At 46.5% G+C, this 25,216-nt stretch overlaps 1 protein-coding gene across 1 annotated transcript in view; it reads left to right on the plus strand.

The window, feature by feature from the left end:
• Positions 1 to 25,216, plus strand: part of LOC138578694 (lactoperoxidase-like) — a 513,803-nt gene that overhangs the window by 367,002 nt on the left and 121,585 nt on the right. The window contains exon 8 of the mRNA XM_069649723.1: positions 7,619 to 7,871. Within this exon, the coding sequence (XP_069505824.1) occupies positions 7,619 to 7,871 (253 nt within the window). The remainder of the gene's footprint in view (positions 1 to 7,618; positions 7,872 to 25,216) is intronic.

The raw sequence follows: 25,216 nt of genomic DNA on the forward strand, positions 1-25,216 counted from the left end.
TATTGGGAAGTAGGTCATGGGGTTGTGCCACAAATAATAGATGGTTACTGTACCACATCAAAGGCAATGGATGCAGGAATCCATGGAGTTCTAGTCCATTATAATTATGTATTAAGGCGGAGTGCGGCGAGTGTGTTGTTTGTGTTTGTTGCCCAGAGGAGCTGCAGCGACCAGTCCCTCTACTTTGTTTACCTTCTTGGAGGCAGACTTTTCTTTAAAAACACCGGACACACGCGGAGCGTCGCGGAGTGCGGCGAGTGTGTTTGTGTTTGTTGCCCAGAGGAGCTGCAGAGACCAGTCCCTCTACTCTGTTTACCTTCTTGGAGGCGGACTTTTCTTTAAAAACACCGGACACACGCGGAGCGTCGCGGAGTGCGGCGAGTGTGTTGTTTGTGTTTGTTGCCCAGAGGAGCTGCAGCGACCAGTCCCTCTACTCTGTTTACCTTCTTGGAGGCGGACTTTTCTTTAAAAACACAGGACACACGTAGAGCGTCGCGGAGTGCTGTTTGTGTTTGTTGCCCAGAGGAGCTGCAGCGACCAGTCCCTCTACTCTGTTTACCTTCTTGGAGGCGGACTTTTCTTTAAAAACACCGGACACACGCGGAGCGTCGCGGAGTGCGGCAAGTGTGTTGTTTGTGTTGCTTGGGGAGCGGTGGGACGTGGGGAGACCGAGTTCGCAGTCTGCAATATATTGCAGGTAAGACCTAATTAAGCTCGTAGGAAGCTTATTTTGGAGCATAATCTTCTCTGTGGTTCGTCTTTATATCCAGGCGTTATAAACTTGTTTACATGTCCCAGCGCTCCTTACTAATTTCTGTGAAACTGTGGCCGTGACTGTGGGGCGTTGCCCTTTGAACGGCCTAAATTCACAGCCTAGATTCAACAACCTCCCCCTCGAGACCTAGCCGTGACTGCGGGGCAAGACATTTTGAACGGCTTTGACTTGTGTACGTAGGGGCTGTGTCTTGGAATGACTGTGTGACGACACGATTAAAACTTCAAAATAAGGCATTGGCGTTATTATCACTTGATCCTAGGCGCTTGAAGAGTGTGGCTGCTGGATGCAAACCGGTGGATATTTTTTGCGATCCAAAGTGTCCAAAAATTTGAAAATATCAAGTACGTCTCTGACTTTGAAATCCACACCTAAAAATATCACGAAAGTCAATATTTTGAAGAGAAAAGTGTGTAATCAATCCTTAGACACTGTCAATAAGAAACCCTGCGAAGGAGATATTCGCGACTTCTGCAAATTGAAATAGCTTAATAGTGAGAAGATCATTGACACTCACGATACTTCCATAACGGACACACAACTTAGAACGGCTGTGGAGCAAATAACAACAGACATAGAACACATGCCGGTAAATCTGACAAGTGTCCACACTCCTCAACATAAACCTGAGAAACATGAAGTTATTAAAACTGTGTTACTGGATGTATGTCCAATTCCAAGACAGTTAGAAGTGTCAGTCATTCTAATTGAAGATCAGGTTCAGTCTGACAATGCAAATGAAAGTGTATCAAACTCACCTAATAATTTAGAGTTTGATAATGTCTCTGATGGTTTAAAAGATGAGGGAAAAAAGATCACCCCATCAGTATCAATGAACAGTGAGTCACAACATGGGGAACAAGGGTCGGTCTTGAATCCTGATTGCCCGTGTAACGAGGAAAAAGTTATAACAACCAGACCGGTTGTTATCGACCTAGAAGAGAGAGAAGAAGGGTCGAGTTTACTTTTGGATGAACTGTCAGCCATAGCTTCGTCATCTATGATTTCGGACCAGAATAACAGTCTGTACAAATCGCCAAGCTTATATGACAATTCGGAAAACACTCTACACATGTCCTTGGCTGGATTAGCAAATGAAGGGAAAGTGCCTTCTTCCCTTAACAACAACAAGTCTCCATGTGCAAGATCAGCACAGGAACCGCTATCACAATTTAATTTGTTGGAAATTACTCTTAATTCAATGCATATGACAATAGTCACATTAACGAAGCTCTTTGAATCTTTGGACTCCAAATTAGTAACACAAGCTAAGCAACTGGATCAACTAGTTACATGGATGAATAATTTGACGTGTAATCCAGCTTTTGTGCCTAGGAGTCCAGATAAACTTATCTTTACTGCTGCGTCTAAAGCAAAGGCGTATTCCATATTACCGGAAATTAATCATGTGATTGAAGAAGTACTTCCTCAAGAGTCTTTACATAAATCCGTCCTGATTATTGAAAATGTGGCTGAACAATCGCAAGACCAGATTCAGGACGTTGTATGTATACCTGCCCAGCAAAAGGATGACGCACCTTCCATTGCGCATACGCAAAAGAACAATGGCAAGTAAACTTCTGTTATAAAAGACAAGAAGTCTTTAGAGATTCCTAACACAGTAATGTATAATCTGTTTCAAAATACCAACCTAACGAAAGACAAAACCAAAGATTTTGGCTCAAATCGCAAAAAACCAAAAACCAGGAACGACTGGCAGTACGTTCGAGAGTCAATATTAAACACCTAATCAAATGACTTATTCCGAAAATGAAAGACAACTCAAGGACATCAATTAACAAGGCCGCCAAAAACTTCAAAAGTAAAAGTATTGGTTTACCATCTGAAATCTCAGACAATATTGACAAAGAATATGCACTGTTGAATCAACTGATTGCCACCATAGAAGGTAACGAATTCACCAATGAAAAAATGAAAAAAGATGTGCAAATCGATCCAGTGATGGTTCAACTTCCGACTCAAGATGCTCAAGTTCAATCTTTAATAACTCAACAAGCAAGCTCACCCAGGTGTTGATCCCCTGCAACCCAATTCCCACAACACATGTGGCTGGTGGCCCATCCCAGGGTGGCTGCTCTAAACGAGATGCACTGAACAGTGCCAACCAAGACGGAGAGAATTTTTCAATACTGGCTGATATTAGATCTCAGATTGAGAATTCGATAAAGAACTATCTTGAGCTGCAACAATCAATGAAAGGCACATTACAATCAAAAAACAATCTGCTGACTGTGCCAATACCTGCTATAAGCTCTATTAATGTGAACTCTCAATCTTTACAAGATCAAGCCACTCAAGAATTCCAACAAGTTCGAGCAACTCAACAGTCTCAACTCGCCTTGTATCACCAAGCAGTGCAGCAGTTGTTACCAAGCTCTATCCAAAATTCCAATTTAAAGCATGACACACCTGATGAGGGAAGAAACCATCTTCATTTGCAAGAGTTCATTACTCAACAGGAGATGACTGCCAAGTCTAACAGTCATCATCTCCAAGGTAATTGTGAAAGACAACATCTTGACATATGCGAGAAACAGCATTCAAAAGCAGCTAACATTGACATGCAAATAGCGAAAGCAATTGAAAATTACTTTAGTTTGAATATGAAGCAACAATCACTGCCTAATAAATCAGCAATAGAAGTGGACCGAGATCTTGCAATAACTAAACAGCAAGAATCTGGAAAAAGACAGAAACCGGCTATTCAGAAAAAGAATAGTGTCATGAGTGGGATAGGAACTAAGGTAATAAATAAACAAAAATGGAATACTCATCATAGACTGATCCTCAAATGTCGACCTGTCCATATCTGGACTATGTACTCAATCGAACGAGTATTCTAGCAATCTGTGAAGATATCGATGCCCTTCATGACATCACCTCAATTGATATCGCTCAAGTCGAATTTCTCAAAGATCATGATCACTCTATGGTGAGACTTTGGCTTCCTTCAAACCTGACAAGAAATGCGTTATGGCAAGCCCGAATGGAACTATTTGCCTTGGGATTTGTGTTAGCCAGAGATCCCATGTGTTTAGACGCAAAAGGGAACATAACCCTAGAATCAAAAAATAACTATATGGAACAACATGACCAGGAAAACTTTATCCATTCTACAGACAACACTAACATAAATTCAGCCAGAATCTCTCAAGCTTCGACCTATGAGGAAGAAGCAAAATCATAACAAAGAAATGAATCAAGTACAGTATCCTTAATCAGCTGGAATACATGTGGCCACAGCCATCTACTAGGCCACAGTGAAGATGTCTTACTACCTCATGACATTATATTGCTGCAAGAAACATGGCTAACCAAAAGACCTACGTGGGAGGAGCATACTGTTATATTAAATCCAGCCATCTCAAGGAAGTCCGGAAGACCATCTTCAGGGCTGATGATAATCATTAAGAACCATAAGAACTGGAGTCTATGTGACTGGGCCTCCCCAAATCCCTATCTGCAATTGGTCAGATTGAATATGGGAGGTAGTGTTATTGCATTACTCAACATCTATCGGAATCCAAAAGGCATTGGGGATGATGATTTCTTTTTGGAGCTGGAACTCCTTTTGAACTTAATCTCAGACGCATCCAATATCACCTCAATTATCGTAGCCGGAGATTTAAATTTGCAGCTTCTACCTAATCACAACTTGAAATACAATCTCACTTGTGTAAGATTGAAGACCCTAATGAAAACTCGGAAACTGGTCATGTGCAATGGTTCAATATCTGGCGACACAGTCCCCAATATTACCTGGAGTAGAGGAACAGCGTCCTCTATAATTGATTGTTTTTTTGGACTCACTTACCTTTTATAAGGCGGTTACTTTTCAAATTCTGCCGCAAACAAGCAATGATCATAATGTCCTGAACTCAAAATGGAATGTCAAAATGGATGTGCAAAATGTCAAACAAAAATTTGATCATATAGTGTCAACCAACAATACCTGTTCAAGGCTAGTTTGGAATGGGAAGAACTTGGCTGAATAATGTACAACAATTGAAGCGAACATACATAGTGATTACACAGCACATCTTCATCTGTTTGAAGTTGTTTACAGGAATCACAAACTTGACTTTGTAAAACCTAAGCACCAAAGCGACCTGATAGTACAACAAAAAAAACAACTTTAAGGAAAAATAGAAAGGCAATTCTACTTTCTAACTGTGTTGATAAATATCAGAAGGTAAAGTCACTCAATTGCCAGTATACTAATTGGCTGAAAGGGCATCGCTGTGTGATGTACCAAAAAGATGGGGAATCCATGTTGCATAACAGTATGAATAAAAACACTGGTCAAATGTGGGCTCTGCTCAATGACGCTTGAATTCCACACAAAAGGCAGCTCAAATAAATGGTGTGAGCGAAAATCAATGGATCAATCACTTCACTAACATGTATCAGAAAGAACTGTGTCAACCAATTAATGTTGTTAGACAGAACTCCAACTATGTTGGGCTTAAAATTGAAGAAGAGGATGTACTCTTCTACATAAAAAAGCTCTCAAATTCACGTGCACCTGGGCCGGATTGTATGAGCAACTTTATGTTCAAACAAGCTCCGACAAAATGGGCCAAGGTCTTGACGTTAATCTTCAATCAAATCATCAATAATGTCACCATTCCAGCTACATGGAAAACGGCCATTATCATACCAATCTTCAAAAAAGGAGACTGCTCACTACCAAAGAACTATAGGCCCATCTCACTACTAGATGCCTCGGGCAAGTTATTTTCAAAATTCATTTTAAGAGACTTTAACAAATGGACACTTGAGGCAGATGTTAGAGATCCCTTCCAAACCGGATTTGTAGCCGGTATGGGAACTTCCATTAACCTGCTCACGTTAACAGCCATCATTGAGCACCACAAAGTAATGAAACAACCACTATATTTCATCTATATAGATCTACGAGCCGCGTTTGATTCTGTGTCACGTGAGTTACTAGTTGAAAAGCTAACTCGATTAGGATGTCCAAGTTACATTATACATTTTATAGAAGATTTGCACACAAATAACTCTATACAAATCCGTCTCACACATGAGGGAAAATTATCTCAACCTATTAAAACATTTCGAGGAGTGAGACAAGGGTGCACCCTAGCATCAGCTCTTTTCAATTTTTTTATTTCTGATGTGGGTGAGTCCTTTAAAAATATTCTCATTGATCCACCGAAATGAAACAACAAGGCCATCCCCTTCCTGATGTATGCGGATGATTTGGTGAATATGTCTAAATCACCGAAGGGCCTCCAAAAGTCGCTGGATGCAATTATCAATTACACTAATGCTAACCATCTAAGCATTAATCGTGAGAAAACAAAGGTGATGATTTTCAATGCCAATCGCAAAACCTCTAGAGCAAAGATCAATTGGAACATCGAGGGAGAAAATCTCCAAATAGTAAGCCATTACACCTATTTGGGTGCCCAAATATTCTCAAAAGATCAAGCCATGATATACAAACAACATCAACAAGACAAGGTGACCACTTTTATTCAGCAATCCAAAATAATTTTAAGGAAATACGGAAAGTTCACACTGGCCCCGGCTCTATCGTTCTATAATCAAAAAGTTTCACCAATTTTGTTATATTCATCAGAATCGAGACCGGTCATGACTGACACATTTTGGAACTCCTTGGAATCAAAGTATTGGCGGAGTGTTCTCCAGCTGCCATCATCAACGCCACTAGTCATCATTAGACATGAATTGGGCCTCATTTCCTTAGACTCCAGATATATACGGCTAATAATAGCGTTGTTCCGGAAATGCTTATTGGCGTGGAAAGCTACAATGGTCTTGGGAATACTGTCTAATTACATCTTTGGCTCTAAAGACAGCTTTATAAAAAAATGGCGAAACTTAGTTATTGATACGTTGGCTTGATTGATGTTTCTCTCTCTACCTTACTTCAAAACCCAGATCACATCAAAACAAGACTGTTTGGAATGGATTGGAATAACACCAGAGCCAAATGCACAAAGTATTGTGATTATGATCCTACATCCTTCACATTCAAGCAGCACTCGTTTCCAGAACGCTATCTGATCAATACTCCATCTATCAAATATCGCAATGAGCTATTACGGCTAAGACTCAATCTGTGGCCGACGAGACAGGTGTTGGCCCGTCGCAATCTCATCAACAAAGATCAAGCGTTCTGTAGATTTTGTCAACACCAAGACACCAGTGAAACATTGAGACATGTACTTCCCGAATGTGAACTCCTTGTACATTCTCGTGTCAAATACTTTAAACACCTAACTGAACCATTTGGGGTTATAACATCTGACGCACTATGGAGAACTATATATTCTGGGATTTCAACAGCTGTGTCAATTGGGGCATTAGCTTTTCTAAAGGAACTGAAGCTTGAACAAATCCAAGCAGAATAACATTATGATTATCATAGCACTGAACAAAAAAAGTGTTTCCAGAATAATGTTTGACCCCCATCAAAAAGATATATATAATTTTGTTCTGTTTTGTTCTTTCACTTTTCTCTTTTTTAAATTGTATATTTTAATTTATTTGTATTGAAAAGTTGTATATTTCAACTATATCAATAAAAAAAAAAAAATAATGTATTCCATAGCACCGAAGTGTGGTATGCGTCGGGCTCCAAAAGATTGAACGTGCAATTCTATGACTACGCTGCCCCTGTCAGCCAATGGTGGAGCTGCAAGCAGGCTGAAGCTTTACACCTAAAAAAAAACTAAAGACCTGGAATCGCCAATGCTTCATTGTTTAATTGACTCTATGCCTGTGAAGATGTAGAAACGATCAGTTGACCTCTGTCCTCCTTCTTTCTAGGTGATAACCTACAAAGACTACCTCCCACTTGTCCTTGGAGACTGGACAGAGCTAGAGCTTCCCCCTTATAGCCAATACAATGAAGACGTGGACCCCAGGATCGCTGTTGTCTTCTCCATTGCCTTAAGGTTCGCCCACGCCGCCATCCCAACACACATCTTTCGTTTGAACAGCCAGTACCAGCCTTTTCATCCTTTCTTTCAGACACCTTTTCACCAAGTTTTCTTTGCTACCTACAAAATTGTGAAAGAAGGTAAGGAAATGTTACTGTTCTGTGGGAATGATTTGAGACCCTCCTGATATGGCATAAGCTATATATCTCCCTCCAAACACACACTATCTCTACAATAGTGCTGAGATGGGGGCAGCCCCTCAAAAAATCTAACTGCATTTTTGGTTTTATGGTGTATTTCAAGGATAGGGGTACATTGCTATATTGTTGTGGGTGGGAGAGTGCGCAAGAACTAGACACTGTTTGATGTTTGATTGGGATAATAGTTTTGAAAGGGAAAAAAACAGCACACACTGTGCTGAGGCAGTTTAATTTTGACCGCCACAGGCTTCAAAGTTATCCAGAGACTCCCAAACACGGGTACCCGGAGTAGGTGAGACAGGTATTGGGGGGACAGTGCTGCCCTCTACCACTGATCGGGAAGCTCACAGTGCCTATAGCTCACAGGCCGCACACAAATGTCAAATTCATTTAAAAAGCAAACCCACACATATGATAAGTTGAACATGTCTACTGTGCAATATGCCAAAGTGCAATGTAGCACCACTGGAGTGAATTATTAAAGAAATGCAATTTAAAACAACATTCTTAATTGTCACCACCCACTGTAGCTTTTGTAATATTGCTGGCAGCCTTCATCTCAGTCTGCTGCAAAGTCGCAGCCACCATGGGTTATTAAGGGGGTGGGGGGCAAGAGGATAGCTCAGGGGTAACACACTGGTCTTGCTAACAAGACAACGGCAAGCGGCACAGGTTCAAAACCCAGCCCTGTGCTTACAGACTGAAATCCAGCATGAAGTGCGATATAAAAAACCTGCCGCCCCCCCAACCTTTGAAAGGCACCCTTTAATTCCCCTAATTTTGTACCCCTCTCTTTTTGATTTTAATGACTTTGTGCCACAAAATTGCCAAACACATTGTTACAGGACAGAGAGAGAGAGAGACAAACGGGTTTCTCAACTGACAACATCTAAAATCTGTTTTTCCAAACTCCTACGCTGTACTAACCAATGAGAAGTTATGCAACAATCTTTGCTCCATTCAGCAGCTTTGTAAACTGCAAGTGGGGTACCAGACTTCCCGTTTCCCAGCTGTGCAGTGATTTCAAATTGGGTCATTTTTGGTCTTTTTTATAGACAATTGTGTTATTTTGTGCTACTTATGACAGCAGATTTGTTTTTGTTCTCCTGAGACAGCCTTTCCAAATCTACCAACCCCATGCTCACTCTCTCAACCCTCTATTCCCACTCTCTCACCCCAACCCACCCCACTCCCAGCAGTCTCTCTACCCCCACCCACCCACTCCACCCCTATTAGGTGTGCTGGTTGGGTTTGTTTGGGCTATTTTGTGCTACTTTTGCCAAGTCTTCCCGGGCTGCTTTATTCTTCATGTTTTTTGCCCCCAACCAACTACCATCACCCACCCTCCCCTACTCTCCCTAACCCCACCCACTCACCCACCTCTACCCACCCTACCACCATCCTCTTACCCAACCACCTCTCTCTCTAACCCACCTACCCAATACCCACTCTCTCTACCCACCCCCAACCACCCAACCCTTACTCTCTCTACCAACCCAACATACCCACTCTCTCTCTAACCCCAACCACTCTCTTTACCCACCCAGCATACCCCCACTCTTTACACCAACACCCGCCCACCCATTCCCCACTCTCTTTACCACCACTCACCCATTCCCCTCTATCAACCCACGCAACCACCCTACCCCACTCTCTACCCCCACCCACCCACTCACCATCCACTCTCTCTACCTCCACCAATTCACCCTACCCCCACTCTCGCTACAGCTCACTCTACCCCCACTATCTCTAACACCACCAGCCTACCACCACTCTCTCCACCCCACCCACTGACCCTAGCTCCACTCACTCTACCCCACCCACCCTAACGCAACTCTCTCTACCTCCACCTACCCTCACAACACTCTCCACCCCCACCCACCCAATCCCTACTCTATTTACCCCCACCCACTCCACCATACCCACCCATCCTATCTCCACACTCCCTACACCCACCTACCCTACCTCCACTCTCGCTGCATCCACCATCCACCATTCCCCCAATTTCTCTACCACCACTTACCCAACCCCCACTCTTTCTACCAAACCCACCCCCATCATCTCTACCCCCACCCACCCTACTCTCTCTCTCGACCACACCCACCTTACCTGCACTCTCTCTAACCCCACCCACCTTGCTGCCAACCTCTCTCTACCCACCCAACCTACCCCCCTCAACTAACCACACCTATGCCCCACTCTACCCCACACCCACCGAACCACCCCACAGCCACTCTCTCTATTCCCACCCACCTACCCCACCTCCACTCTCTCGGCCTCCATCAACCCACCCTACACCCATTCCCTCTACAACCCACCCTACCCCCACTATCTCTAACACCACCCACTCTACCCCCACTCTCTCAACCCCAGTCCACACTACCGCTAGCCTCTCACCCAACTGCCTCTCTATCTAACCCACCTACCCAATCCCCACCCTCTCTACCCACACCCACCCCACCTAACTGACCCTGCCCTGTCTAGCACCACCCACCCTACAGCCACCATAGCTACATCTCCCACCCACGCCCCACTCTCTCTACCCACCCCCAACCACCCAACCCTCACTCTCTCTACCAACCCAACATACCCACTCTCTCTCTAACCCCAACTATTCCCTTTACCCACCCAGCCTACTCCCACTCTTTACACCAACACCCGCCCACCCATTCCCCACGCTCTTTACCACCACTCACCCATTCCCCACTATCACCCCACCCAACCACCCTAGCCCACTCTCTACCCCCATCCACCCACTCACCCTCCACTCTCTCTACCTCCACCAATTCACCCTACCCCCACTCTCACTACAACCCACCCTACCCCCACTATCTCTAACACCACCCACCCTACCACCACTCTCTCCACCCCACCCACCGACCCTACCTCCACTCACTCTACCCCACACACCCTAACACAACTCTCTCTACCTCCACCTAACCTACCTCCACTCTCTACCCCACCCACCAATTCCCCACTCTTTTTACCCCCACCCACTCCACCACACCCACCCATCCTATCTCCACACTCTCTACACCCACCATCCACCATTCCCCCAATTTCTCTACCACCACTTACCTAACCCGCACTCTTTCTACTGAACCCACCCCCATCATCTCTATCCCCACCAGCCCTACCCTCGCTCTCGACCACACCTACCTTACCTAACTCTCTCTAACCCCACCCACCTTGCTCCGAACCTCTCTCTACCCACCCAACCTTCCCCCTCCACTGGCCACACCTGTGCCCCACTCTCTCTACCCCACACCCAACCACCCTACCCCCACTCTCTCTATTCCCACCCACCGACCCTACTTTCACTCTCTCTGCCTCCACCAACCCACCCTACACCCATTCCCTCTACAACCCACCCTACCCACACTATCTCTAACACCACCCACTCTACCCCCACACTCTCAACCCCAGCCCACCCTCAACCCCAGCCCATCCTACCGCCACCCAACCTATCTCCACTCTCTACCCCCACCCACCCAATCCCCATTCTCTTTACCACCATACACCCACCCTTCCCCACCCACCCCACCTCCACTCTCATTACCCCCACTTACTATACCTCCACTCTCTCTACCCCCACCCACCCACCATCCCAGCATACTCTCTTCCACCACCCACCCAACCCCCACTCACTCTACCCCGACCCACCCACACTACCCCTGCTCTCTTTATCCCCACCCACCTTGCCTCCACTCTCTCTACCCACAGCCCCAACTCCACTCTCTCTACCCCCACCCACCCTTACCCCTACCTGTCTAGCATCACCAACCCTTATCCCACCCTGTGTACCATCACCCACCCACCTTACCTGCACTCACCCTAACCCTAACCACCTTGCACCCATTTTCTTAACCCACCCACCCAACATACCCCACTCGCTCTAACCCCAACCCCTCTCTCTACCCACCCAACCTACCCCCTCCACCAACCACACCCATTCCCCACTCTCTGTACCCCACACCCACCCAACCACCCTACCCCCACTCTCTCTATTCCTACCCACTGACCCTACACACATTCTCTCTACAACCCACCCTATCCCCACTATCTTTAACACCATCAACTCTGCCCCCACTCTCTCAACCCCAGCCCATGCTACCTCCACTCACTCTACCTCCACCCATCCTAGCTCCACTCTCTACCCCCACCCACAATCCCCACACTCTACCCCCACCCACAATCCCCACTCTCTACCACCATACACCCACCCTTCCCCACCCACCCCACCACAACTCTCTCTACCGAACCTCACCCTACCTCCACTCTCTCTACCCCCACCCACCCACCATCCACCATTCTCTCTTCCACCACCCACCCAACCCCCACTCTCCCTACCCCGACCCACCCACACTACCCCCACTCTCTTTACCCTGCCCACCCACACTGCCCTCTCTCTCTACCCCCGCCCACCTAACCTACCTCCACCCTATCTAGCAAAACCCACACACCCTACACCCACCCTCTCAACCCCCAAAAACCCACCCACCTTACCTCCACTGTTTCTACTTCAACCCACCCGACCCTGCACTCTGTACCCCCACCCACACTACCCCCACTGTCTGTACATTACCCCATGCTCTCACCCCAATGCACCCAACCCCACTCTCTCTACCCCACCCTCTCTACCCTCTCCCACCCATCCCCCACTCTCTCTATCCACCTAATCTACCCCCATTCTCTCTAACCACAAAAACTCTCTGTATCCACCCAGCCTACTCCCACTCACTCTACCCACACCTACCCACCCATTCTACACTCTCTCTACCCCACCTGACAACCCTACCTCCACTCTCTCTACCCCCACCCACCCACTTTACCTCCACTCTCTCTACCCATTCTCATGCACCTTACCTCCACTCACTCTACCCCTGCCCACCCTACACCCATTCTTTCTACCCCCACCGAATCTCTACCTGAAACCCCCACTCTCTCTCTATAACCCACCCTAATCCCACTATATCTTACACCACCCACCCTACCCCCACTATCTCTACCAACACCCTCCTACCTCCACCCTCTCTACCCCACCCAAATCCCATCCTCTATCCTCACCCACCCAATTCCCACTCTCTCGTCTCAACCCACCTACCCAACCCTCTTCCTGTCTACCTCCATCCACCCGACCCCCACTCTCTCTAACTCACCCACCCTACCCCCACTCTCTTTACCCACCCAACATACCCCCACTCTCTGTCCACCTGTGCTCTCTACCTCCACCCATCCTACCACCACTATCTCTACCCCCGCTATCTCTACCCCAACCACCCTAGCCCCAGTCCCTCTACCCACACCCACCATCCTTGCCCTCTCTCCCTGTGCCCATGCAATCCCAACCCTCTATACTCACCCGCCCAATACCCACTCTCTCTACCCCACCCACGTAGCCTTCCCCCACACTGCCTATCACCACCCACTCTCTGCCAACCCAACCTATCCCTACTCTCTCTACCCCACCCACACTGCCCATTCTCTACCACCCCACTCTCTGTACCCACACCAATCCCCACTTTCTCCATCCTCTCCCACCCAATGAAAACTATCTATACCCCCACCCACCCACCTACCCTACCCCCCTGACTACCTCCACCCACGCTCTCTACACCCACCCACCACACCACCACTCTTTCTACCCCAACGCACCCACCCTACCCCTGCTCTCTCTACCCACCCAATGTACCCCCACTCTGTCTAACCCCAACCACACTATACCCACCCAACCTACCCCACTCCTTCTACAAACACCCATCCACCCATTCTTCACCCTCTCTACCCCATCCACCCAACACGCTATCCCCACTCTCTCTACCCTATCCACCCGCCCTACCTCCACTCTCCCTACCCATTGTCACCCACCATACCCCCAATCCCTGTATTCTCCCACTCTACCCCCACTTTTTCTACACCAACCCATCGTACCACCTCTCTCTCTACCTCTACAACCCACCCTACCCCCACTATCTGTCCCTGATCCCAACCATCCAGCCCCCACACTTTCTCGGCCCGACCCACCCACCTTACCTCCACTCACTCTACCCCAACCATCCAATCCCAACTCTCTCTATCCCCATAACCTCCACTCTCTCTACCACCACCCACACACCTTACCCCATTCTCTCCCCCACACCCTCCCACCCTACCTCAACTTTCTCTACACAACCCCCACTCTCTCTACCCCTCCCACCCTAACTCCATTTACTCTACCCCCACCCACCCTATCACATTTCTCTCTAACCCACCCCACCCACCTTACCTCCACTCTCTCTACCCCCATCCACAAAATCCCACACTCTCTACCCCGGCCACCCTTACCCCAACTTGTCTACTTCCACCCACCCTCTCTCCATCCACTAACCCCCCAACCCCCACTCTCTCTACCCACCCAACCTGCCACTGCGTTCTCTACCCCACCCACCCGACCCCCACCATCCCTACCTCCAATCTCTCTACCCCCACCCACCCTTCCACCACTCTTTCTACACCCACCCTCCATACCTCTCACTGCCTCACCCACCCTACCCCCACTCTTTCAACCCCTACCCACCTAACTCTCTACAAGTGGATCTACTTATCCGACCGCTGTTGTTTTTCCCACAAGGGAAAAATTTGCATGAGAAATGTACGAACAACAAAAGGTTTTTACATTTCCCATGCGAACATACATTCAAAACCCCTACACAAACAAACCCCTACCCACACCCACAACCACACCAACAACCCAAACTGCCAACATAAACAAACCCTACTTACCTTTTCTTCACGCTGAGTCCCTGCAGCGCCAGTTCCCTTTCACTTCTGTGATCGGGAACCAGCGCTGCAGGGTCCTTTTCTTTTTTTTTTTTCTTTTTTTTTTAACAGAAGGCTGCAGGGGTCTCCCCCGCAACACCCCGCTCACTATGCCACACAGTATAGTGAGTGGGGTGTTGAGAAGAACACCCCCGCAGCCTGTTTTTTTTTTATGTCACGTGTGCAGCAGGGGTGTCCCCTCCAACCCCCGCTCACTAAACTGTATATACGCCCCAGCATTCTTTTTTTTTTACTTACCTTCAATACATGCTACTACCAAAGGTTCGAACTTTTGGTGTTCGAACCTTTGGTGGTAGCATTTTTCAGACTTTTTGTGCGTTCTGACTTTGTTTCGGTCCGTTGGTACAATTCCCTACAAACACCCCCACTCCCTACCCTTGCTTATCCTTCTTCTTACACCTAGCTTTATTTTTTACCTCTCACTCTCAACCTTTCTCGCTCATATTTCCACTGGCTCATCATCAATTGCACCCTTTCTCAATCTTTTCCTCCCTTGCTCTAGTCTCTTTCCTTCTCATTATCTTGCACACCAGCATGCCTTATCGCATTCTCCTGTGAAAATGTTGAACTCTCCTCGTTGCACCCTGAAGCCTAAAAATGCAAAACGCAAAGAACAGCAGTAAATGCCAAAACTATTGCCCTTGACAATGCTTGTTCCTTTAATGATACACTGTCGGAGAGTCTTGGCACTGGCAGCAGGTGGCCAGACCAATGACCTTTAAACTAGTCTGGAGCTCATTTTTGTCAAATGTTATGTTATGTAATTTGTACAGTGCACCATTACCATTTGCATGGTCTCCAGACGCTCATGTGGCTCTGTAAGAAAGTTTGTGGGGTAGATTAGTGGGGGAAGAGGGATAGGAGACAGCTTGTGCTCTTCTGTTGGTGTTTTCAGAACCAGGAGAAACTGGCGTTTGTGCGTGTCAACTTTCTGAGTGTGCATTGATTGTGTGCACTGGGGTTATTGTGTCTGCAGGGGCAACGTCCAGTGTCTGGGTTGTTTGTTATTTGCAGAAGTTTGTTCTTGTGGTTGATGTGTGGCTTGTGTGTTTTGTGTGTAGCAAGGTAAGCCCATATTGGCATGTGTGGAATGTGGGAGGTATGCAGGAGAGGAGGAGGGGTGGTTAGTAGTTAGTAGTGTGTGGTTGTTTTATTGTTGGTTCCCAGATCCGTACTGGCCCATTATTGCCTTGAGTCCGGGTATTAGTTGTGGGAGGTGCCTGTTTTTATGCTTGTCTCGCTGAATTGAATGGCCAGGCTTTCAGTTGTTTTCTGAAGGTTTTAAGTTCCATAGTTTGGCTATGAAATGGGAGGATGCGGTTCTTCCGGATTTCCTTTTCTCGTGTTTTATTTCGATTGGAGGTCATTGCTCAATCTTTGGTTTCTTCCTAGTTGGTAGAGGTATGAAGTTAATGCATTTCTTTACTGGTAGCCATTGTAGGCTTGTCAGGGCTGGTGTGATGTGTTCTCTTCTGTTTAGTGTCAGGAGTAGTCTTGCTGCAGTATTTTGGATGCATTGGAGTTTTGACATTCTGACATTTCAAGGTAGAGGCCGTTTTTGTACAGTCTATTCTTGACAATCCCAATGAGATGATTGCAAGGGTTCTGTCTAAGCAGTTGAGGTAGGGTCGGATCCCTCTAATTAGTCACCGTAGGCAGAAGCATTTCTTTGCTATTGTGTTGCTAGTGAGAGTCCGTTTTCTATGAGTATTCCCAGCTTTTTCCTCACAGGGGATGCCTCAGTTTGAGTTCCCTTACATGGTGGTCAGCTCAGATGTGTGTGTGTTGCGTTATCCTCTGGGGGGAGATCATTATTTCTGTTTTGGCTGGATTTAGTTTGAGATTGATGATTTTCATCCAGGTGTATATATCCATGAGGCATTTATTGAGGGTGTTGTTTGGGTCTTGGGTTGAGGTTATCTTGAAGATGGGTTGGGTATCATGAATGAGTAATTTGGTGGCAGGGAGCCATAATGTGTTGACATACACTTAGGAGGCTCCTCACCGCTGAATGTTCATCGTTTGCATGGCGAAGTGCAAAAGCCTTTTGCCGTGGACTTTTGCACTCTGCCATGCAAACTGAGTAAATGCTGCATGGCATGCTCACATGCCAGGCAGCTTTTAATTTTAATTGTGAGGGCCAGTCGCCATGCTTAAATGTCTGGCATTGTTTACTTTTAATTTTTGAACACTGATTACCATGTGCACATGCTAAGCACTGTTCACAATAACAAAGAAATCTGTTCGTCATGCGGGCATGTTGGGCAGCGTTTAATTGTAATTGTACTCACTGACTGCCATGGAAACATGGCAGGCAGCATGTACAATGGATCCCTATGGGGCTGACTGCTTTATGCTGATGAATAAATCTGGCGGACCCCATATGGATCTCCAGCATTTGCAATGGCATGAAAATCCATTCCGTTCCGCCCCTCCTCTTTGCCAGACAAACACATGAAAATGTGGCATGGCGTGATTAAAAGGTGTTAAAGCCTTACTCAAGCTTTTATGCCTTTCAATCACATTATGCCACATAAGAATAAGAGTTCCCCTCGATCTTAAAGGGTGCACTGATAATGTGCAGCCCCTTTCACCTCCCTCTTTTAATCCTGGTGTCAGGGGAAGGGGGTTCTGAGATTGGAAGGTGTGCTTTGTGCTAGTCATGTGATTCCTCCATCAGAGCTTCCTGCAGTGCTTTGAATGACCTTTTCATTGTTTCTGTGGTGCAATAATTTAACATTATGTGCTGTCAAGGGCTGCCCAGCAGGCAACAATTACTGCAAAATGAGTCATGAGGGCAAGCTTATCTCCAGTAATCCTATAGTATGAAAAGTGCCAAACCTTTTTGAAACATGTTTGCGTTGTTAAGACCCTGGATATGAATTTTAAAGTCACACCAACACCACACAATGGAGTTGGCTTACCAATGTGTTGAACACATGTAAAATGACATACATTTAAAATGTATAAAAACAGTGGGCATGTTTCACAAAGTAAATGTTTACTTATTTTGCATCACTGCACATTTTTTTCACATAATGCATTACAACAAGTTAAATAGCTGTCTCAAAGAATTATGAAATCAGGATACTGTTGAGGGAAGTTTACATATCTCTCAAGCTGTCTTATTTCACTTGTGAATATCATACCCAGCTTTGCCTCCTTTCCTTGCATTCTGCCGAATTCAGCTTTGCATGTACAATGACAAAGCCAAACCACAAGTAGCAGAATGCAAAGCCACACACAGTACAGGATGCACAACTTGCTCCTCACCTTGGGTATAGTTAGATTGTGTGGGTTATATAACATTGCTGATCACACCAGCACTGCCACCTACTTTCTCGATTATCTGACCTATGAAGTGTGTGTATGTTGAGGCTTTTTCCGCCACTTTCACCCCCCCCCCCGAACTCCATTGACTGACTGACACCCTGACACAGCCCTTTGCATGCTCCACTCTGCTATATCTGATACTCTCAATGTTCTTGCTCCTGTCACGAGGAAACGCTTGAAACCCAAAGCCAAGTGCAACTCTTGGTACAACTCAGACCTCGACATCCTTAAACGCAAGTGCAGGGTGGCTGAGAGGAAATGTCGTGCTTCTGGTACATCCCCTGACAAACTGGCCTGCGGCTTGCTCCAAAGGCAATACTGTCTCTCTGTCCGAACCAAGAAGAGAGCCCACATCCAAGCCTGCGTCTCTGCGGCATCTAATAACTTAGCCAAACTCTTTAAAATCTGCAGGGAGCTGTCCAATCCTGCTGCAGTCTCTATCTCTCCTGTCCCCTCCCAGTCCCTCTGCATGGCCCTGGCTTCTCATTTCATCTCTTACACTTAGAACATCCTGTCCTCTCTCTCTTTCTCTCCTTATCCTCCCTCTACTCCTTGCTCTTCCTCTGGCCCTTCTGCGGTCACCTCTCGCCCTCCTTCTCTGCCTTTCCCCTGTTCTCCTCAGATGAGGTTTCTAGACAAGTCTGATCTATGAAAGTCTCGTCAAAACAGGTTCCCCCCTGTTCCTCCAAAACCATCAAGGACCACATTGACACCCTGGCTCCTGCTCTGGCTGATTTCTGCAACCACTCCTTCAGCAATGGAGTCTTCCCCTGCCCCCTGAAGCCTCTCTTGTGCTCCCACTTCTTAAAAAACCCTCTGCTGACCCATCCTACCCGGCTAACTATCATCCAATCTCCATCACTCCCTTCGTGGACAAACTCCTGGAAAAGCTGGCCATCTCTAAGCTTCAACTTCACACTGAATCTGTTGGTTGTCTCCATGACCATCAGTCTGGCTTCAGAGCTGCCAGAAACATGTAAACTGCTCTCCTGACCATCAGTGAAGACCTGCTCTCCACCCTGATTCCAACACCCCTGTGTCCTCATCTTACTTGATCTCTCTTTTGCCTTTGACATGGTCAACCATGCCATCCTGCTCAACCATCTCTGTCATAACCCTGATATCACCGATCAGGCCCTGGCTTGGCTGACCTCCTTCCTCTCCGATCGACCCTCCCAGGTCCAACTTGTGTCGTTCCTCTCCTCTATCTCTATCTCTACCTGTGATATTCCCCAGGGGTCTAACCTCTCTCCCTGGCTGTTCAACCAATACCTGGCACTTCTTGCCCACCTTATTGCTGCTCTTTGCCCCAACTTTCAGTGCTATGTGAATGACACTCAACTCATCTTCAGGCTCCCTTCCGCCACCTCTTCTCCTTCTCTCATCTCTGACTGTCTGTCCGCCATCCAGGAGTGATGTGCCGCCAATTATCTCTGCCTTAATGCCAGTAAGACTGAGATTCTCCTCATAGACACATGTGCTCCCTCCTTTCCTGCTACTCTCTGGCCGGTCTCTCTTGGCCCTCTTCCTGCTCCCACCTGTGAGGCTTAAAACCTCAGGGTCATCTTTGACTCTACACTTTCCTTCTCTCCTCACATCTCTAACGTCTCTAAGAAGTCACACTACCAGCTGCACCTCCTCAGAGGCATTCTCCCTTTCCTCCCCTTCCCCCAGAAGCTCACTGTCTCCAGAGCTCTGGATCTCTCTAGGCTGGACTACTGCAACAGCCTCTTTTTAAATTTGTCTGCCTCCATTCTCTGCCCTCTGCAACTCATCCAAAACAGGACTGCGAGACTTGTCCTTGGCCTCAAGCCCAGGGATCATATCTCTGCAGGACTGAAATCTCTGCACTGGCGTGAAGTGATGGCGAGGAGTAAGTTCAAAACCCTCTGCATTGTCCACAAGGCCTTCTGGGGCCTGAGACCTCAATACCTTCAACTCTCTCTTCCTAAATATCTGCCCTCGCGAGCTCTTCGCTCATCCACCTCCAACTCCCTCAGGGTCAGTCGCTTCTCACAACAGTGAGTTGGTGATAGATCTCTTTCTTCTGCTGGGGCCTCCCACTGGAACAGCCTCCCAGCCTCTCTGAAACTTGAGGAGAACCATCTCCGATTCTGGGAAGAACTCAAGACCTTCCTCTTTGCTTATGCTTTCTCTCCTACTCTCCCCTGCTGATCTCCTGGCTGAATCTCAAACTGCACTGGTTACCTGACTACCTTCTGATCTTGGGCTCAGGTCCCCTCCCCGCCATTTGCACACCTGCACTGACCCCTGGCAACCCTTGCACTCAGGGAATGTTCTGTAGCCCTACAACCCCTACTAGCACTTGACACCTGATGTCTGCACTTACCCTTGCCACCAGCTGGCCGCACATTTATTTACTGTCCTTCTTTATCTTACTGTTATCCTATGAACTGCACTGTCCCTTCCCCTTTCCTCCGCATTTTTCCCCTTCTCTCCTCCCCTGCACTTGTGCAATCTCAATGTCACCTGACCTAGTAGGATCGCTGTCTCTGTCTTCCCTCTGTTTCCCATCCCTAGCCGCGTTATAAAAGCCATATCATATCATATCATTTTAATTCTCACCTGTACTGTGACATGAAAAATTACAGGCAGCTCAAGTTGTTTGTTGTCACATGTGAGCAACCCATCCAGTCCAGATTTTCTAGTTCTTTGCATTCTGATCCCCATAGTTCTGAATTTATAATAGTACAATAAATTAACTGCCCTCAGATAGAGAATGGTAGAAAAGTCTTGATTATTCAGATAACTCCTAAAAAGATGCCAGCTTTAGCCCAAGAGAGATCCGTCCTCGAACTTCCAGGCGCTAGTAAAATGTTAGTCCCCATTCCCATGGGGTCCCATATGACTCTATGGGAGTGGGGACCCAGGAGAGCCGGCACCGTGTCTAACGGTGCCGGCGCTATTGCGAAGAGTCTGCCTACCATGGCCAATGCGCCCGGCAGGGTCAGACCTGTCAGGCACAGCCGACCCGGCAGGCAAACTCATAGTTTGTCCAGAAACAAGGGGGCAGGTGAGCTTACCGGGCCGGCAAACTTGTAATGAGGCCCATAGTCTCTCAATGTATTCTGTTCCATTGATTATGCCTGCCTGGTTCGGACTGGACACATTTTGCCACTGATTATAGAAGAGCATGTATTGCTGCCATAGCTGGGATTTCACCCCCACTTGCGCTGACTTTTCAGGCTGTTCATCATCTAACGCTGTAAAGCTTTCTGACTTTTTCACATTTTGTGGATGGTTATCTCCCAGTACTCAGCAATGCCCCCTTATCTAAAGGATACTTTTTGACCTGATCCTCATTACGCTGATGCATTACAACCACAACTTACCGCAGTGATCATGTTCCTCATTCACTTGAAAAGTCCTGTTTCCCGTGGGTGGGGAGCTTGAGTCCACATATGACGCCCAACAGGTTATCAACACAGATGGTATTTTCCCTTCATCAGCACCTTATGAGCTTTTCTATGCATTTACTGTGTCACCAAAGGACCCTACCAACAGATCTCACTTCAACAAAATTCTTATGCATGGTAGAGCCAGGTTGAAAAAACTGTTTGATGTCACCTGTATTGCCCACTCAGGATGATATCGAGCATGAAGCATAGCTGGAATGATTCTTGATGCTAATACACTTTACTTTGCTGTGCTGCTCAGTGTGCCTCCGCTCAATATAGCCATCAAGTCCCTTCAGCAGTCTGTATATTCAGCCAGGACTGAAGCAGCCTACCAAGCTCTGCTCATCCCTCTGGGGCATATACATTGTGTGTGAGGGGTCCTACATCCCCGAAAGAGAGAACTGTAGAAGAGCAGTTACATGCCCCTGCAGGAAATCCTGCCCCCCTACCTCCTATATGTTGGAGGTCTGAGATCGTACCATGTTTGACACCAGCATTTGTGCCAATACCTCAGCGGATATTCGAAAGACGGTATCCATTGAGAAAACCCTATCGAATGTATCCCCGAAGAGACGACAATCTGAAGGAGGAACTCCCTGGAGGAATATGAAAACGAGCAAAGAGAGAAGTTAGTGACGTCACAAGAAACATGTGTGACGCCTCGAGAATACTGGCTGAAGAGAATGCATGGATCTTACAGAAACTGATGACAAAGTTAAGAATTGAGTACACTTTCATGTGAGAGCAGAAGATTGCACTTGTGCGATGTGCTGCAGAAAATCAACTGTTCAATAATTGTACAGATGCTGTAACGCAAGTTAACTAAGTCATAATAGAAACTGGCTATATGTAGTGATTAGACTGCAGGCGAAGCCACAATTGTATAGGAGCTGGGCATCAGTGTCATGAATTTGTAAGCCCGGACCCATGGAGAGGAAAGGCTGAGAATTGTGTTGCAGCAAGAACAAACTGAGATTGTGGAAGCGCCTGGCAAGGCTGTCTGGTCTGGTATCAAAACTGAAGCAGCCAAGGTCGGTTATCTATTTTTGAAAGCAGTGAATGTGTGAAGGATGAATCATCCCTTGTTAAGGTGCAAGGAAAGAACACCAAGGGTGCCAAGTTTTATTCATTTAAGACATGTAAATGCTGCAAAATGGACCAAATCGTGGTATCCTGTCATGTGAGCCAAGGATGGAAATAGAGTTGAGCTTGGAGTCCTAGAACAATGAAAGTGAGAGCCTGCACTCCCATACATTGCCCCAGACAAGGATACTTGGCAAGGCCAAGTTCAAAGACAATCTTCATGGTGGAAGGCATGGGTGATGAGAAATGTTGGGCTAATTGGGTGGGGAGGCAAAGTCAATTCCACCTCCTGGCACCTGGGTCTGAGCTTACGTGCTGCTAAGTGTACCGAATGTTCCAGACATGGCACGAGTGTGTCGACCAATTGTAGATGGCCCTATAATGAAGGGCCTTATAGTTCGAGAACCAATGATAAACTGTGTACTTAATAGTGTTGAATATTATGTGTTTTAGAGGTAGGCATACTTTGTCCATCTGACAGTGGGCAGCCAATCACAATTTTAGTCCCTATAGAAAGTATGTTTAGATGTGTCCCAAAGCCAATCCCACCCCTCGATAGGTTTTCTATTATTTGACACGTAGTTTGATGTCACTTCTGACATATTTTTTGCATCTAAGGATGTTTTTATGGGAAAATCGTCGAGAGCCTGAGCGAATGTCCGTTGATGTCCGTTGTAACCTCCCTGCTTTAGATAATTGTTAATAAAAGAGTACCTTTGCCATCTTCCTGAGTTGGTTCGATTATTTGGACTCAGAATTACTCTGCAATCCCATCCATTGCATGCACGCTACTAAAGAGCCATAAGCTCAAGTTGTAGCAGTGCAGATCATTGAAAAAGATCCAAACTAGTTTGTCTACAGAGTTTTGGACGAGCAGGCATCCTCCGCCACTATCCTGAAGATTGCTGGATTTCCTATGGAGTGCGGCCGATAGAAATAAACTTGCAAGAAGAACCGAGACGGTAGACAGGTCCCCCTTTGATGAAATTCTTGCTGGCTTTCCACGGTCGATCTACGGACTGAAGGCAATGTGGGCGGATTGAAGGTGGAGTCGATACCAAAGGCCTCTAGTCGATTAACGAATGGTGAGTAGACTAAGGGGAATGGCAAATAAAAGGGATGGGATTGTGATAGTTCCTTGAGTAACGTAAAATATTGTGACGAAAGAGACGTCTCAAATCCCAGCGGGAGTAGAGCAGAAACATAAAACGCGTAATCAGGATTATGTAAGGTCACGTTTCAAACCCTGTATAGGGTATCAAATTAAGGCGAGACAGATAAGGTGAAAACAGTGGGCCTCATTACGACACTGACGGAAGACCATGGTGCTATTAGCACCATAGTCGATGCCGGAGTCCGCCATGGCGGAATGGGGAATTACCACCCCATTCCGAGGTTGACAGGGCGGTAATTCCCCATGCCGCCATGGCCCTTCCCCATTCCCATTTTTGACCCATAGGGCTCAATTGGAATGGGGAAGGCGCTAAGTACGGTGCCGCAAATTGCGGCACCGTACTTAGCACCAAGGTCCCTTTGCAGGTCCCTACTTTAACATCTGGTAAAACCAGCCGTTAAGGTTGGGTCCCGCAAAGGGACCTCGTAATTAGACGCTAATAGGTTAACGGCGCCACAGCCTTTTACTGCGCCGTTAACCCATTAGCGCCTGGGTCGTAATGAGGCCCATTGTTTGTAAAATGTGTTATGTCTACTAGTCTGAATGTTGTATGTTGAGTAAAAATATCAAAGAATAATACAAGTTGTGAAAACATTGAAAAAGTTGAGGAGCAACAGTGATTGAGCATAGCGAAGTGATTGGCGCCAATCAAGAAAATAGATATAGCCAATTATAGAAATAGATATATCAAATAAGAAAACAGTTAAACTGATGAAATCAGAGCCTTGAGCAGCGATTGATGGTGTGTGCTCATATTTGCTGTTTTAAAACATTGAAAAGTGGTGATTTAAGCAAAAGTATAAAGGTTATTTAACTGTCTTGTAAGTGGGACTTGTCATTATGGGAAATACTCCCCTAATGCACTTATGCAAAACATTACTAAAGCACATGCCCAAGCTCAAACAGTATAGTGCGGAATGGGTGAAAGGCACACCAGATAAAATATTCATGCCATGGCCACAAGGGGGATCATTATGAAAAGCAGTCTTACAACACATGACCACATACCTGCACGCTGCGTACACGGGGAAGAAATTAGAGAAAAGATTTGTGATTTTAGAGCTCTGGAAGATGTACCAATAAGAAAGAGAAGACCCGCCACCTGACAAGTGGATGCCTAGTCAGCGTAAGGAGGAAGGTGTGGAGCCTTCAGCTGCCCTTACCTCATCCAAAGAAAAAGGTGCTAGTACGGAAGAAATAGGCTTATATCAATTAAAGGAGTTGAAAGCACAGACAGCGTATTGTTGTCTGATATATGAACCCACAGCTTACAGTAATGACTATAACCCATAGGAGAATAAGAGAAAAGAAGAGCGCTATAAGATCATGCAAGACAAAGAAGAAATTAGTGAATGGTTGAATCTGTCGTCAGAAATAGGGATATTAAGAGATGGAAAGGAGAGAATGGCAAAGCTGATGAGATAGCGCTCATGCAGAACGAATGGATGGGAGGACAG

Source organism: Ambystoma mexicanum, chromosome 1p (genome assembly GCF_040938575.1).
Source record: "Ambystoma mexicanum isolate Mex_15411 chromosome 1p, UKY_AmexF1_1, whole genome shotgun sequence".
Lineage (NCBI taxonomy): Eukaryota > Metazoa > Chordata > Amphibia > Caudata > Ambystomatidae > Ambystoma > Ambystoma mexicanum.